At 47.3% G+C, this 16,058-nt stretch overlaps 1 protein-coding gene across 1 annotated transcript in view; it reads left to right on the top strand.

Annotated features, from left to right (window-relative positions):
- LOC123769443 (uncharacterized) overlaps window positions 1–16,058 on the top strand; it is a 91,644-nt gene that overhangs the window by 56,798 nt on the left and 18,788 nt on the right. Inside the window, exons 4-5 of the mRNA XM_045760546.2 lie at window positions 1,905–2,641; window positions 4,891–5,062. Coding sequence (XP_045616502.2) covers window positions 1,905–2,641; window positions 4,891–5,062 — 909 coding nt within the window. The remainder of the gene's footprint in view (window positions 1–1,904; window positions 2,642–4,890; window positions 5,063–16,058) is intronic.

Here is a 16,058-nt window from a genome sequence, read left to right as displayed (position 1 = left end):
ATTTTCATTACTTTACACTTACTTGCAATAAACATTAGTAGCCATTTGTATGATCATTCAGTTTGCTGAAATGATGAATGATCTTTCATCATTCTTTCAGTTTGTTCCAGTCATCTTGTAGTCTCTTGCTATCTTCCTGTGTCTTAATCCTTTTCATAATTTTAGTATCATCAGCAAATATTGAGAGGAATTAGTCTATATCCTCTGAAAGATCATTTTTGTATATCAGAAACAGGAGAGGTTATGTCCAAGTACAGAAACCTGTGGGACTCTACTGGTGACATCTCGCCATTCTTAGATCTCCTCCCTCATAATAGCTCACTGTTTTCTACTGATAAGGTACTCAGTTATCCACTGGAGCACATTACCTGTTACACTTGCTTGTTTCTTCAACCTAGGTGCCAGCCTCTTATAGGTTACTGTATCAAAGGCTTTCTAACAGTTCATGAAAATACAGTCTACCCATACAGTACTTCTCTTTCTTGCCTAATTTTTGTCACCCGATCATAAAATTCTATTATACCTGTGAGGCACAATTTACTATCTCCAAACCTGTGTTACAAAGCTTCATCTGTCCAGATGTGCTACTAGCTTTTTCTTATTATCTTCTCTTAACACTTTTCATGGTATACAAGTTAGAGATACTGGCCTTTAGTTCAGTGCTTCCTACCTGTTATTTGTTTGTAAAATGGAACTTCTCTCTTACTCTATTGTGAAAATCTCCAGGAATATCTTGTAGAGTTCTTCACATCCTCTTTGTCATTCTCTCTGCTCCTGACCTCCCCTTTTCTCAATTTAATTGCCTGTTCTTTCAGTGCTGTTTTTCTCCTGATGTGGCTGTGGAGAAGTTTTGGTTTGGGTCTTAGCTTTATTTGCTATGTCATTTTCATACTGTTTGTCCGCTTCTTTTCTTACACTGAGGTACTCATTCCTCACCCTCTGGTAGTCCCCTCTTCTCTCTACTCTGCTATTTTGGTAGTTTCTCCATGCCCTTAAGCTTGATTGCCTTGTTTCCTTACATTCCTGTTTGAACAATGGATTTCTCTTTTCCTTTTGCATCGGATAAACTTGTCTATTGCCTCCTGACACTTCTGGGTGATGTGGTCATCATGTCTATTGTGTATAATTATGTCTTGTACAGTCTTTTTATTGAGTTCTATTTCCTATGGTATTTCCATTAGGAATTTTCTCATCTCATCATAGTTCCTCCTTTATTATGCCAGCCCTTTGCTTTCTGGTCCCTTCCTTGGGTAGGTTATTCCTACTTCTACCCGATAATCAAATGTTAGTACACTGTGGTCACTCATTCCCATGGGAGCTTCTAATTTGACTTCCTTTATGTCTAACTCATTCAGTGTAAATATCAGGTTTACCTTAGAAACCTTAGAAAGTTTCTCGTTGCTATGTCAAATACTTTAGTTGTCTATGTATATGTACCTCTATGTGGTTCTCTGTTCTAGCTTTCCATGGTTGAAGTTTCCCATGTGATTAACAATCTGAATCCATTCCTGCAGGTGACAGAAGCTGCTCTCTTTATTATATTAATGGTTGCCATGTTGTTTCAATCATAGTCTTCTCTTGGTCTTCTGTCATTTAGTGGAGTCTTATACATTACTACTAAATACAGTATTTTCTTGTAGATATATTGCATTCATGTGATTTCCTTGTGGAGGACTGAAAACTTGCCAACTTTGTTAATATGGCACTCTTTCCTCGTTATCATATTAACTTTATCCAAGCATATTACAGTACAGAGTTTATGCAATTTATTATAAGAGTTTTGTTAATGTTTTGTTGTCTAATGTTTTATATATAATCACTGAATTTGAGAGCTTAAATACTAAAATGAACTCTTTATTCTAGGGTGAATCTATTTCTCCAAGAAATTCCTCTTCCTTTCACAGATAAAGGACCAGGACACTAAAAAGAACCCAATGCTGGATGTAGCCCGAGCTGCACGTGTTGATAGTGACAACATAAATCCAAGATACAATGCAAAGGCTGTCAAGGACAAATTGGAAGAACATAAACCAAAACCATTCAGAAACAAGATTTTTTTTCAGCAAAAGAAACTAGATATTCCTGGAGAAGACTATGAAGATTATTATGATGATCCTGATTATGAAGACGTTTCTGATGACGAGAAACAAGGAGATGAAGAAGGGAAGTGGAAAGGCAGGAATAGAATTGAGGATGATAATAATGCTATTGAAGAGGAGGATGATCCAGGTGCTCCTAAGGTTGACGTTAAATTAGAAGATATTGGTGGTAAAGCCTTAAAGAAAAAGAAAGGTAAAAAGAAGCACAGGCATCCTAAGGTAAATATGGAAGCAGAGAACAATGATAAAAATTTAGTTAGGGTAAATCGGCAAATTAGGGTAGACAGTGGCATGCCAGGAAAACACAATTTTGAGGCAGGAGTGCAAGGTCAAATGATGTTAGAAAATAAAAAAGTTTTTGTTGTAAATGATGCGCCTGATTTAGAAGGTGACTTGGAATCTATTGAAAATATTATGGTTGCACGAAGGTCAAGAGTTAAGGAAGTGTGTAGAAAGTATGGCCTTGGACCCAATGCAGTTCCTGGCAGACCAAGACTAAAACATCCACCAACGCCCAACCATGAAGTTTTCTACATCGACAGGTGAGACCGTGAATTCATTCCTTACTAATTATTCAGAATTCTCAATTCTCTGTAAAAATATTACTAAAATTTTGTTCCTTCTCCAAAATACCACAGCCTGAGTGGAAAGATAAAAGAGCACAGAAAATCTTAAGGTTTTTTATTACCTGGTTGATGGGGTTCTGGGAGTTCTTCTACTCCCCAAGCCCAGCCCGAGGCCAGGCTTGACAACCTATATTGAGACCATATACAGATCACTCCCAACTGTATGCCAGAGAATTTAATGTAGACCATTACAACATGAGGTACAAATTTATTAATCAAGTTTTAATTGGTTATCTATATTTACAAGAAATTACAATGGATTTTTTGCAAAATTGAGTGTAAAATGTTCTTTCTGGCAGAGCCACTACCCTAACAGGTATGTATGTCATGACGATTGAGTCTGCTTGATGCTAATTGTCAGCACCAAGAATGTCATGTTATTCTCAGAATTTGGCAATTGAAAATGCTTTAAATGTATAAATGTTGATTTTCAGAGAAAATTTTAGAAATGTCAATAAGACACCCAATCACCTTGTTTTAACATTGTTTTAATTTGAAGGGCATACACTTGAGCATCATCTAGTCTTCCTTGGTATGGTGAAATTATACTTTGTGTTTAGAACTTGCAAAAGTTCTACACAATTATCAACAGGCCATGAGCACAGTAGTGTATGTCCTCATCATAGCAGTACCAGGGTTCAATACCAGGGTGGGACAGACACAGTTGGGCACATTTCCTTTCATTTGACGCCTGTGTTCACCTAGCAGTTAATAAGTACCCGTACGAGGAGTTAGGCAACTGTTGTGAGTTGCATCCTGGGGGAGGTCAATAGTTGGCCTAGGGGGACCTCAATAAGCCAAGTACAGGATTCCTGTCCTCGACAACAGGGATTAATCGTTATAAACAAATGTAGATTCTTTATCAAGAAAAGTTGGCTAATAACAAGTGATTCAAGAAGGGTGAGAGCCAGTTATAGCCTTACTTGTACTACTCAATTCTTAAGATTAAACTTAAATTGTATAGTATAAACCTTAAATGTTTTCCCAAATATCTATCTAAATATCCAATAAGCTTTAACAATATAACAAGATCATATATGTTACTTTAGCTCTAAGATTTACCTGGAATGTTGTGTGTAATTGATAGTCTTGTAACAAATACTGGTCATTATAATATGCAAGTACTGTACTTTAATTCAATATTATTTTATGTATACAGTACAGTATTATCTTATAAATATAGTATTACTGTATTATTATTTAACAAAACCAATAAGTGGCCATATAACATACAAATTTAATTTTTCTAAAAATTGTCTGCATAATTAGGGGGGCTTTATAAGATAAATTTAAATACAACATGACTATACATAGGGTCTCAGTATTACAGTTGCGTTCATTCTTGACTCACAATCATGAACCTCGGGTTCAAATCCCAGGTAGGACAGAAATGGTTGGACAAGTTGCTATCGCTTAATGTTCACCTCGTCGGACCAATTGGGCTGGACGGTAGAGCAACAGTCTCGCTTCATGCAGGTCAGCGTTCAATCCCCGACTGTTCAAGTGGTTAGGTACCCTTCCTACAACCTGTCCCATCCCAAATCCATATCCTGATCCCTTCCAAGTGCTATACTGTATAGTCATAATGGCTAGGTGCTTTCTCCTAATAATTCCCTTCCATAATGTTCACCTAGCAGTAAATATATACCTAGTACACCATAGTTAGTTGTTGTGGGGTTACATTATGGGGAGGGTCAGTAGTTCCACCTTGGGCGAACCTTGATATATGCCTAACATATACTGCACATATACACAGACTGCCTGTCCCCAACAAAATTGAATACAGTATATACACCTACTCTGTAACATATAATATATTTATACACCCTCTATATAACATCATCTGCTGTATGCTCACAAAAAAAGATAATAAAGATGTTTATGTATGGTTTTTAATAATTTGTTCCTGCATTAAAGCTCTATAATGGCCATTTTTTATAACAAAACATTATTAAATTAGATACGCATTATATCTTGTGTTGCAGACACACTGTTTTTGGTACTGGGTGTATTCTGTAAAAATATAGTCTACATAATCAAAATTGTCCTGAAACAGTAGCTTTATTTCCTTTAGTTTTATGTTTTTTATATTTTTTTTGTACCCATTAACTTTTTATAATGCTTGCACATCTTATGTATTCAACTGTATGTGTTAATATCCTCAGACCAGACCGGCTTGCATGGTGTCCTATATACAAGGCAGCATCAACATCTTGGCTGTACAACTTCCTCCGGCTAGCTAGTCTGTCTGAGAGTTACGTTCACAACACCAAGGAGCAAGTGTCTCATGTTGCCAGAAGAGTCTGGCCATCCCTCGACTATGAGAATGCTAAACAGGTGAGGGTAGAAGAAATGGCAAATGCAGTACAGTATTATCATTAATAAAATGACTTGATGGAGAAGAAAATATGATGAGAAAATTAACAAGATTGGCAAGTCATGATGATTTAAATGCTACTGGCTGGAATTCAGGTGTACCTTTCTTTTTCTTTTTGTATTTGCTTCTAATGAGTCTTTAATGATTATTATATTTATATTATATAACATAGCAGTTAACCCCCTAGACTTTAGTCGTCATAATATTGTCATAATAAAATATCTATGTACCTTTATTTGAACCAGGGCTGTGGTAAGCATATTAATTTTCATGTGAAATATATACAAAAGTAAATAATCTTTACACAAAACACTCTGTGTAAACACTCTATGCAAATAAAGGGACCCAGTTGATGGAACTCACTGCCTATTGAATTGAAAAGCTGTCCAACTTTTACATCATTCAAAATCAATACTAAAAAGTACCTAATTTCATCTTCATAGTTTTTCACCTTTTGCCTTAAAATTGCACTGTATCTATTGCTACCCAATCTCCCAACCTTTATGTTCCCAATTTGAACATCTTCACCATTGTGATCATTGCTGTCTTCTTATATGTGCTGCCAATCTGCTGTATGGTGTTTATTAATCTTGTTTATCTGTATATATTGCTACCCAGTCTCCCAATCTGAGCTTCTTTACCATTGTGATCATTGCTGTCTTATATGTGCTGTCAATCTGCTGTATGGTGTCCATTGTTTAAATTACCAATCAAGCTGTCAATGTAATCAATTAGAGCTTTAATATAACAATGTGCTTTAATACACTTACTAAACTCTCTCATCTCATTTTTATCTTGCAATGTATTTGTTATCATTTATCAATTCTGATAGAAATTATCTACTTAATATTATCTGTTAGATTAAGGACCTACCCGAAACGCTGTGCGTACTAGTGGCTTTACAAGATTGTAAATACTGTACTATCCAATATATTCTCACAAACCCAATGTACCTTCTTGTATATAAATAAATAAATAAATAAATAAATAAAAGTAAGATAAATGTCAAAATAAAAAACATTAAATTAACACACCACATCCTCGCCACAGTCATCACATCCTTGCCACAACCACCACCACATTCTCACCACAACCTCCATATCCTCACTACAACCACCACATCTTTACCACAACCACCACATCCTACCACCACCACATCCTTCCTACTACCACCACCAAAACTACATCCTCCTTGCCACCACCACATCCTCCCTGCCACCACCACATTCTCCCTGCCACCACCACATTCTCCCTGCCACCACCACATCCTCCCTGCCACCACCACATCCTCCCTGCCACCACCACATCCTCCCTGCCACCACCACATCCTTCCTGCCACCACCACATCCTCCATGCCACCACCACATCCTCCCTGCCACCACCACATCATCCCTGCAACTACCACATTCTCCCTGCCACCACCACATCCTTCCTGCCACCACCACATCCTTCCTGCCACCATCACATCCTCCTTGCCACCACCACATCCTCCTTGCCACCACCACATTCTCCCTGCCACCACCACATCCTCCTTGTCACCACCACATCCTCCCTGCCACCACCACATCCTCCTTGCCACCACCACATCCTCCCTGCCACCACCACATCCTCCCTGCCACCACCACATCCTCCCTGCCACCACCACATCCTCCCTGCCACCACCACATCCTCCCTGCCACCACCACATCCTCCCTGCCACCACCACATCCTCCCTGCCACCACCACATCATCCCTGCCACCACCACATTCTCCCTGCCACCACCACATCCTCCCTGCCACCGCCACATCCTCCCTGCCACTACCACATCCTCCCTGCCACCACCACATCCTCCTTGCCACCACCACATCCTCCTTGCCACCACCACATTCTCCCTGCCACCACCACATCCTCCCTGCCACCACCACATCCTCCCTGCCACCACCACATCCTCCCTGCCACCACCACATCCTCCCTGCCACCACCACATCCTCCCTGCCACCACCACATCCTCCCTGCCACCACCACATCCTCCCTACCATCCCAACATCCTCACTACCACCACCACTACATCCTTGCCACCACATCCTTGCCACCACCACCACAACATCTTTGCCACCATAACTACCAACATCCTTGCCACCACCACTAACAACAACCGCACCACTACCACCACTACACCCTCACCACCACTACATCCTCCCTACCACCGCCACCACCACATCCTTGCCACTACCATCACTACATCCTTGCTGCCACCACCACCACCACATCCTCGCCACCACCACCACCACCACCACCACCAGAACATCATCGCCACCACCACCACAACATCCTCGTCACCACCACTACAACACCCTTGTCACTACCATCACCACATCCTTGCCACTACCATCACTTCATTCTTGCCACTACCACCACCACATCCTTGCCACCACCACCACCGCCACCACATCCTCACCACCACCACCACCACAACATCCTTGCCACCACCACCACCACATCCTTGCCACCACCACCACCACCACATCCTTGCCACCACCACCACAACCACAACCTTGCCACCACCACCACAACATCCTCTCCAGTACCACCACAACAACATCCTTGCCACCACCACTACAACATTCTTGCCACCACCACTACAACATCCTTGCCACCACCACCACAACATCCTCGCCACTACCACCACAACATCCAAAGTGCTACCCCACCTGTTCTAACGACCGGGTCGGGGGCATTGCCCACCGGATATTTTGTGTCGGCGCCATGGGGTCCCCCCCTTCCCCTATTCGCCGTTCAGAAACTATTGGTCTGGAGTTTTCTGGGCGTGCATCGTGCCTTGCTATTGAGGTTCTTCTACTGAATATAGTATGTGTTCGTGTGCCCGATGTGTATGGACTCCAGCTGTTAACTACCCACCGGGTGCCTGTTAAGTTTCACTCCGCGGCTGTGTATCGAGAATTCGTGGCCTGCTATGATGGGCAATAGTTTACCCTCCCTGGGGACTGCATAGTGTGCCCTTCGAGTTCATTGAGGCCCTGTTTCGGAGGTACTTTGGACAGTTTGGTATCGTGGTTTCCCTCTGTATGAACTCCGTCTCTTCTGGCAGGTGGTGCGGGGTCTCGTGTGGTACCAGGACTATCACCATGCGGCTCAAGTCACCTGATTCATCTTCGGTTACATTGCCGGGCTACACCATACGTGCTTTTTATGCAGGGCAGCCCAGATCATGTTTTCCTTGTGGCCTTGAAGGGCACCAGGTGGCCGCTTGTACTGGGGTAGCGGCTGCACCTGTTAACTTGTTTAGTGAAGAGGATTTTTCCCTGTTGGTGGCTCAAGACCTGTCGCTGTGTAATGGAGTTGGTGGGGAGGCTTCCCTGCCATCTGTTGACCCGGTGGTGTTACCTGGTTCCCCAGCTGGTGTGCCTGTGACTACGGGTGGTGGTGTGCATGACAGGGGTGGTGGTGTGTGCGGCCCCGCCCCCACCTCGCTTCAGAAGGATTCCTCGCTTAGACACGCCTCTTCTCCACGGGCTCCCTCACTTATGCTGGTCTCTTCCCTTTCGCCAGCAGCGTCTGTTATTTCTCCAGTTACAGTCTCCTCTGTGGGTGGCGGCCTCGTCCCCAATGTCATTGAGGCTGACATTCTGAGGGGTCGTGCTCCCCCCAGCTATGGGGTAGCCTGACGACGGCTCTTCTCGGGCGCCTCCTGCAGGGGGTGATAGCTCCGACGATTAACGACCGGATCCTAAGCGTTCTCGTTCGGATAGGGGTGCATCGCCTCCTTGTGCGTGGGCTGAAGAATGTGAGGTTGAGGAGTGTGATGTAGACACTTCTGTGAGCTATTTCTCTGTGGAGTGCGAGGATGGTGTACTGAGAGCTGGTGTAGTTCCGGAGAGTGGTGTGGGCCCTGGTATGGCACCGGTTGTCGGGGTAGGGGCCGGTGTGGGGCCCTTGGGTCCTTCTTCGGGTGCCTCGCACGTGTCTGTTGGTTCTGGATCCTTGTGGGGAATGGTTTCCCCTGCCGGGGGTGTTGGTGAGTGTAGTGGACTCGTGGTGGTCCTGAAGAAGGCTGCTTGCCTGGTGGGGTCCGTGCCTGCACCCCCTGTTCCGTTGGCGGCGGTCTTGCCCCCTCTCCAGTCTCCGCCCTCTTCTTCTGTGCCTCCTGCTAGGTGACAGTATTGCTGCCTCTCCTGTCTCCGCCCTCTTCATCGGTGTCTCCTGCTTTGGCGGCGGCGGTGTTACTGCGTCCCCAGTCTTGCCCATCCTCTTCTTTGTCTTCTGCTCGGGGGCATCCGCCTCCGCCCGAGCTTCCTCCTGATTTCGTGGTGCCGGACTACATACTACGCCCGCAGTGTCTACTCAACTGACCGGGACTGGTTACTGTGGGAGGCTTATGAGAGTAAGTTTCCATGGAAGGAGTACCCTGAGAAATATGATGCTCATGAGACTTAGTGCCTGTATTCCTGTTATTATATACTCCATGTCTTTGTTTTTGTTGCCGTGTCTGCTGTTCTATGTATGTTTGTCTCCGTGTTTGATTTTACCCTGTTGAGCGGTGTGTTTGTTTGTGTGTTCAGTGTGCATTTCTGGTTGTGCTGTGGTGTTTGTGTCCTGTGTGTGCTTTGTGTTCTGTTGGTTGTGTTGTTTCTAAGGATGTTGGGTGTGTGAGTGTGTAAGTTTTTTCCCGGTCCCTGCATGTTTTGGTTTTGCATTACTGTCTGTGTTGGGTTTTTGTTCTGTCTGCATGGACCTTCAGGCTGGCTTGTGTAACTAGTTAAGTCATTGTTATTTTGTAAAATGTCATTTCAGTGTTTTTTCCGTGTTTCCTGTTGTGTGCTTGTTTTGTTTTTCAGTTTTGTGTTTCCTTCCTCTGTTGTTCTCATGTTTTGTTTTGTGTTTTATGGATCACTGCTTGTTCGGTTTTTTGCCTTTCTGTTTTTATGTGTATTTAATGTGCTTTATCAATAAAAAGAAAAAATACAACATCTTTACTGCCACCACCACCACTATATCCTCACCACCCCAACATCCTCGCAACCACCACCTTAACATCCTCGCCACCACCACCACCACAACATCCTTGCTGCCACCACTATATCCTCACCACCACAACATCCTTGTCGCCACCACCACCACCACATCCTCACCACCCCCACCACCACATCTTCACCACCACCACCACCACATCTTCACCACTACTACATCCTCGCCACCATCAATACATCCTTGCCACCACCACATCCTTGCCACCACCACCGCTACATCCTCACCATCACCACTACATCCTTGCCACCACCACCACTACGTCCTCGCCACCACCACCCTTACATCCTTGCTGCTACCATCAATGCATCCTCGCCACCACCACATTCTTGCCACCATCACCACCCCATCCTTGCCACCACCACCACTACATCCTCACCACCACCACTACATCCTCACCATCACACCACTACATCCTTGCCACCACCACCATTACATCCTTGCCACCACCACCACTACATCCTTGCCACCACTACCACTACATCCTCACCACCAGCACCACTACATCCTTGCCACCACCACCACCACTACATCCTTGCCACCACCACCACTACCACTACATTCTCACCACCACCACCACCACTACATCCTTGCCACCACCACCACCACTACATCCTTGCCTCCACCACCACTACATCCTTGCCACAACCACTACATCCTCCCAACCACCACTACATCCTCCCCACCACCACTACATCCTCCCCACCACCTCCCAACCTCCTCAGGGGCCTGGTAGCCTGGTGGATAGCACGTAGGACTCGTAATTCTGTGGCGCGGGTTTGATTCCCGCACCAGGCAGAAACAAATGGGCAAGGTTTCTTTCACCCTGAATGCCCCTGTTACCTAGCAGTAAATAGGTACCTGGGAGTTAGTCAGCTGCCATGGGCTGCTTCCTGGGGTGTGTGTGTGTGTGTGTGGTGTGGAGAGAAAAAAACCCAGCGTTGAATGTAATGAAACGCCATTTTCTGGGTGAGTCCCAGAGGCTCCCCGGAGCTATCCCAGGCTGATATGCTAATGTCAGACTTTGGCATCAGTCATGTGTATGGAGTTCTTAGGCCTACCGGGAACCACGGCCAGAACCGGGCCCCCTCAGAGAGGCAAGGGGAGCAATGGCCTATAGAAGCCCCCGTGTGGTTGGAAGCATTCTATGTCTCCCATCGACCGGAACAGGCACCCAGAAAGGTAAGCGCCTCAAAACAAACCCCTATTCTGGTTAAAATTGCTACCAAAAACCGAACTAGTGGATAGAACTCCACAACCGAAAACAAGCAAACTAGTGTGACGTCACACACCGCCGCACCGCTGTCTGCGCAGCTCCCCCCTCCCCGGGAGGGGGAAGGGGGAGCCCCAGACCCCCCGCGCCGGCTACCCACACCTCAGTTCTTGAGGCTGGATGTCAGAAACGTGAAAAACCGCCGACCGGAAGGAGGGAGGGATGCCGGGGAGCCTCCGGGATTCTCCCAGAAAATGGCGTTTCATTACATTCAACGCTGGTTTTCTGGGAGGAGCCCCGTCGGCTCCCCGGAGCTAACTACCCACAGACAGAAAAAAGAGGGACTTACCCGGGAGGCGGTCGTCGCTCACTCCTCAACTCGAAGCCGAGACAACTGGCTGCAACCGCCGACCCAAAGCAACACAGGCCCGACGAGGCCCAGGGACATTCACAAGGTAACGAGCAGCCAGGACTCTGTTCGACCGCCAAAATCCCCGCGCCCGTATATCAGACCAAGACATATTCCCAAAGACGGCAGCAAAAGCCGCGAACTTACGAACGTCATGGGCACGGGGATAGACCGCAGGCTGGCTGGACTTAATAACCCTGCGGACGACCTGAGAGACCCGAACCCGCGAACAGGGAAGAAGGGAAACCGGATCAACCCACAGCGCGTCCCCGGACACAGAAGCTGTGGCGCGCAAATAACGGCGAAGCGCCGCAACCGGACACAAAACATGATGCACCCCCGGCCTGACCAACCAAGCATCAACCACCCATGGACCCCTCCGGAACGCAGCAGTCTCATTCTTCGCCAGAAAAGAAGGAGACGGCTGCAAACGAACAAAACAATCACCACGACCAAAAGAGCAGAAACCCCTGCGCCGGAGGAGAGCATGAAGCTCCCCTACCCGACCCCCAGAGGCCAAAGCCAACAAGAAAAGTGCCTTGGAAAAACAATCCTGGACCGAAGGGGCCACAACGAAACAAGGAGATGAAAGGAAAGCGAGCACTCTGTCCAAAGACCAGGACGGCTCAGGCGACGCATGAGCAGGCCAGAGGTGAAGCAATGCACGAGACAGCTTGCGAAACGGCGCAGACGTAACATCGATACCGAAAGCAAGCTGAAGCGGCTCCGCCAGTGCCGCATGATACGAAGCGACAGTGTTAGGCATAAGATGACGGTCCTGAAACAACCACGAGAGGAAGGACAAGACCACCCGAACAGACAAGGAACTAACACGACGAAGACGCAAAAAGAAATGGAAGGACCGCCAGGAAACTTCATACTGCCGCCGAGAAGAAGCCCTCAGGTGGGACACCAACAAGGAGGCCACCTGATCACCATAGAGATGATGATAGACTCGAGTCAAAAAAACCATACGCGAAGACTCGAGGAGAAGATCGAACCAGCCACGTAACATACCGGCCCGATCTGCTGAAAGAGGCGGAGCCGCGGGAAAACCCTCGGGTTCGGACACCGAGCAACCAGCGCCTGAAACCAAGGCTGGGCCGGCCACCAAGGGGCCAGAAGAACAACTCTCCCCTGGTAAGTCTCTAAGCGAGTCAGGACCTGGAGCAACAGCTGAACCGAGGGAAAGAGGTACAGGAACCCCCACCTCGACCAGTCTAGCCGAAAGGCATCGACCCCGACGGCCTCGCGATCGGGGAAGGGCGCCGCATAAATGGGAAGACGCCGCGACCACGCCGACGCGAAGAGGTCCACTTCGGGGCGCCCGAACGTCTGGCAAAGCCAACGGAAGGACTCGTCGTCGACCGTCCACTCCGTGGAGAGGGGAACGAAGCGAGACAGGGCGTCGGCCAAGACGTTGGACACACCCCGTACGTGAACCGCCAGGAGAGCCAAACCCCGAGAACTCAGCAGACGAGTCACCCAAAGCGACCAACCCCAAAGAGACAAGGACCGCATCGAACCCCCGCGGTTCAGGCAATGAACCACCGGAGAGCAGTCTGAATGGAGCCGAATCGTCGATCCGCGGGCCACCCGAATCCTCCCCAGAGCAAACCACACTGCCGCGAACTCCCGCACCGTGCTGTGAGCTCGACGGAAGGACGGATCCCAACGCCCCTGGCCGGCCTGGTGAGCACTGGTCACAAAACCCCAGCCGAGAGACGACGCATCCGTGTACACATCGAGCGAGGGCTCAGGTAGGCGCCAAGGGACTGAACCCCGAAAAACCCGAAGAGGAAGCCGGTGACGCAGCAACCGACGCAAGGCCCCCGGGGGTCGAACTCTGCGATCGCGAGAGAGGCGGAAGGGGGAACCCCGAAGGAACCAGAACAGCCGTCGAAGCCAAACCCGACCCGGCGGGTAGACCACCATCGCAAAGTTCAGGCTCCCGCACAGCCCCTCGAGGGCCCTCCAGAAACAGACGAAGGCGGGACCGCAGCCGCAGGAGAGACTCCGGAGGGAGAGGCAAGGAGGCGGTTCGAGAGTCCCAAACGAGACCCAGCCAAGTCCGAACCTGAGAGGGAACCAGATGGGACTTCCTCCAGTTCACCAAAAACCCGAACTCGGTGAGCTGGGAAAGAACCAAATCCCTGGCTAGCAAGCAAGCTGACTGGCTGGGAGCCCAAACCAGCCAGTCGTCGAGGTAGGCCAACACCCGAACACCTAGGAGACGCAAACGAGCCACCACAACCCGTGTAAGGCGCGTGAACACGCGAGGTGCCAGGTTCAACCCGAACGGGAGACAACGAAAGCGGTAACTCAGACGCCCCACAACAAAACCGAGCCAGTCCCTGAACCGCGGATGAATCGGGACATGCCAATAAGCGTCCCGGAGGTCCAGGGACACCATCCAAGCTTCCGGCTCGAAGAGGAGCCGAACCTGAGACAGCGTAGTCATCCGAAAGGAGGGGCAATGAACCCAGGGGTTCAGACGGGACAAGTCCAGAATGAACCGCAGGTCCGCGCAGTCCCGTTTCGGGACCGGAAACAGACGGGAAACCCATCTGAGGGACGACGTCGTTTCAACGACGCCCAAGCATACCCACTCCAAGACGACTCGACAGAGCGCAGGGGAAGAAACCTGCCCTGCCAGCCCCGTAATAACCCGCCTTGTATATCTCTCGACCGCGCACCCCGCTACTACCACTGAGCTAACCGTGCAATCTCCGCTCTTTCTATGGTAATAACAGATGCTATACCGATCATGTAAGATGTTAACACTCGGGCCGTCATACAAAGACGTAAACCAGTAAACAGAAGAGAGAGAGAGAGAGAGAGAGAGAGAGAGAGAGAGAGAGAGAGAGAGAGAGAGAGAGTGAGGCAGAGCGAGAACGAGAGCAAGGGAGGGAGAACGAGAGCGAGTGAGGGCGAGGGAGAGTGAGACAGAAAGATAGAGATAATCGTAGTCACAGCCTATCGTATGAGTTACCGAGTGACGCTGCCACCACCCTGAGTTACCGGACAGGGGACCGGAGTGAGGTTCGTAGGTCTTGCAGATGGAATAACCTACCAGGACAGGTGTAGGGGACAATTGAACGGTACAAGGATCCTGGCCTGACACTCGAATAATCCTGACCACTTGGGAACTATAGTGTACACAAGAATAAGGCGGGACACACCCAATACTAACACCTCAACACGGAAAACGATCGGGGGGAGGAGTACTGGATAATTAAGAACACTAGGTCACTGGGGCAAAGGGGACGGTAGGCCCAATATCTCTAAGACAAGGAACCATTAATACACATTTTATAACACTTAATATATGACTTTATTTGAAATAATTAAATAAGACACTCCCTAACTATATTCCCTACTAGAGACCAAGGGTACTGAATGAGGTGCTTTAGTACAAGAGAGCCGTACTTACTCGTATGTTGTTCCACAGTTTTCCTGGAGATGATGTTCCTTCCCCGAGTCCACACACACACCTCCCTACTGGGCTTCGCCCACTCTACTGTCTGTCGCATGATCTCCTCCTCTTCAGCTGGACATGAGGGTTTTGCATTTGATGTTTAGGGGTTAATCCCTGAAGATTATCATGATGGCATCAACTCTGACCTCTTCGTGATTCGATGACCGTTGACCTGACTCAATGGCTAACTTGTACAGAGGTGTAACTTTTACATTGTCTGCTGCCGCCTGATTGGTGCCTGTGGTTTGTCCATCCTCCACGTGGCTTGTTCATGCTGTTATGATGTTCATGTACTATGTACTGCTCTCTTGTTACATATCCCCCAATGTCCCGGTTTAAGAAAAACTGTGGGCGAGGAACTTGAACATGGCTTTTCTTATCCCAGACCACAAAGGAACTAGCACATGCCTCGAAAAAAAATAGGTACCCTATCTAAATATACATATCTCACAGTCGAGAAATATTTATAAAAAAAAACTCTCAACAATAACAGTTACCATGGTAACTCAAAATCCAGGCTGACCATACCTGCATGGCAGCCCATCTTTCCTCTCAGACGACAAATCAACATTAATTTGAAAAAAAAAATAACACAATTTATAATAAACAATTAAATTTATATTGGAACCATCTTTCCGCTGGTTCCCCAGTTCACCAGAGTCTACACAAAAATTTTCATTCATAACTTATTTTCTCTGTAACGGTGAACACCAAGTTTTCTGAACTTAAAAAAATACATATATTGTATAAACAAATTAACAAAGTCTTTATTCCCGACGAATCCGTTGTCACGATGTTGTTGACTCGCCCCTTGCTGTATTCTCACTGTA

This window comes from Procambarus clarkii, chromosome 63 (genome assembly GCF_040958095.1).
Source record: "Procambarus clarkii isolate CNS0578487 chromosome 63, FALCON_Pclarkii_2.0, whole genome shotgun sequence".
NCBI classification, from domain to species: domain Eukaryota; kingdom Metazoa; phylum Arthropoda; class Malacostraca; order Decapoda; family Cambaridae; genus Procambarus; species Procambarus clarkii.
The sequence above is the reverse complement of the archived record's forward strand: the minus strand, read 5'-3'. Positions and strand labels throughout refer to the sequence as shown.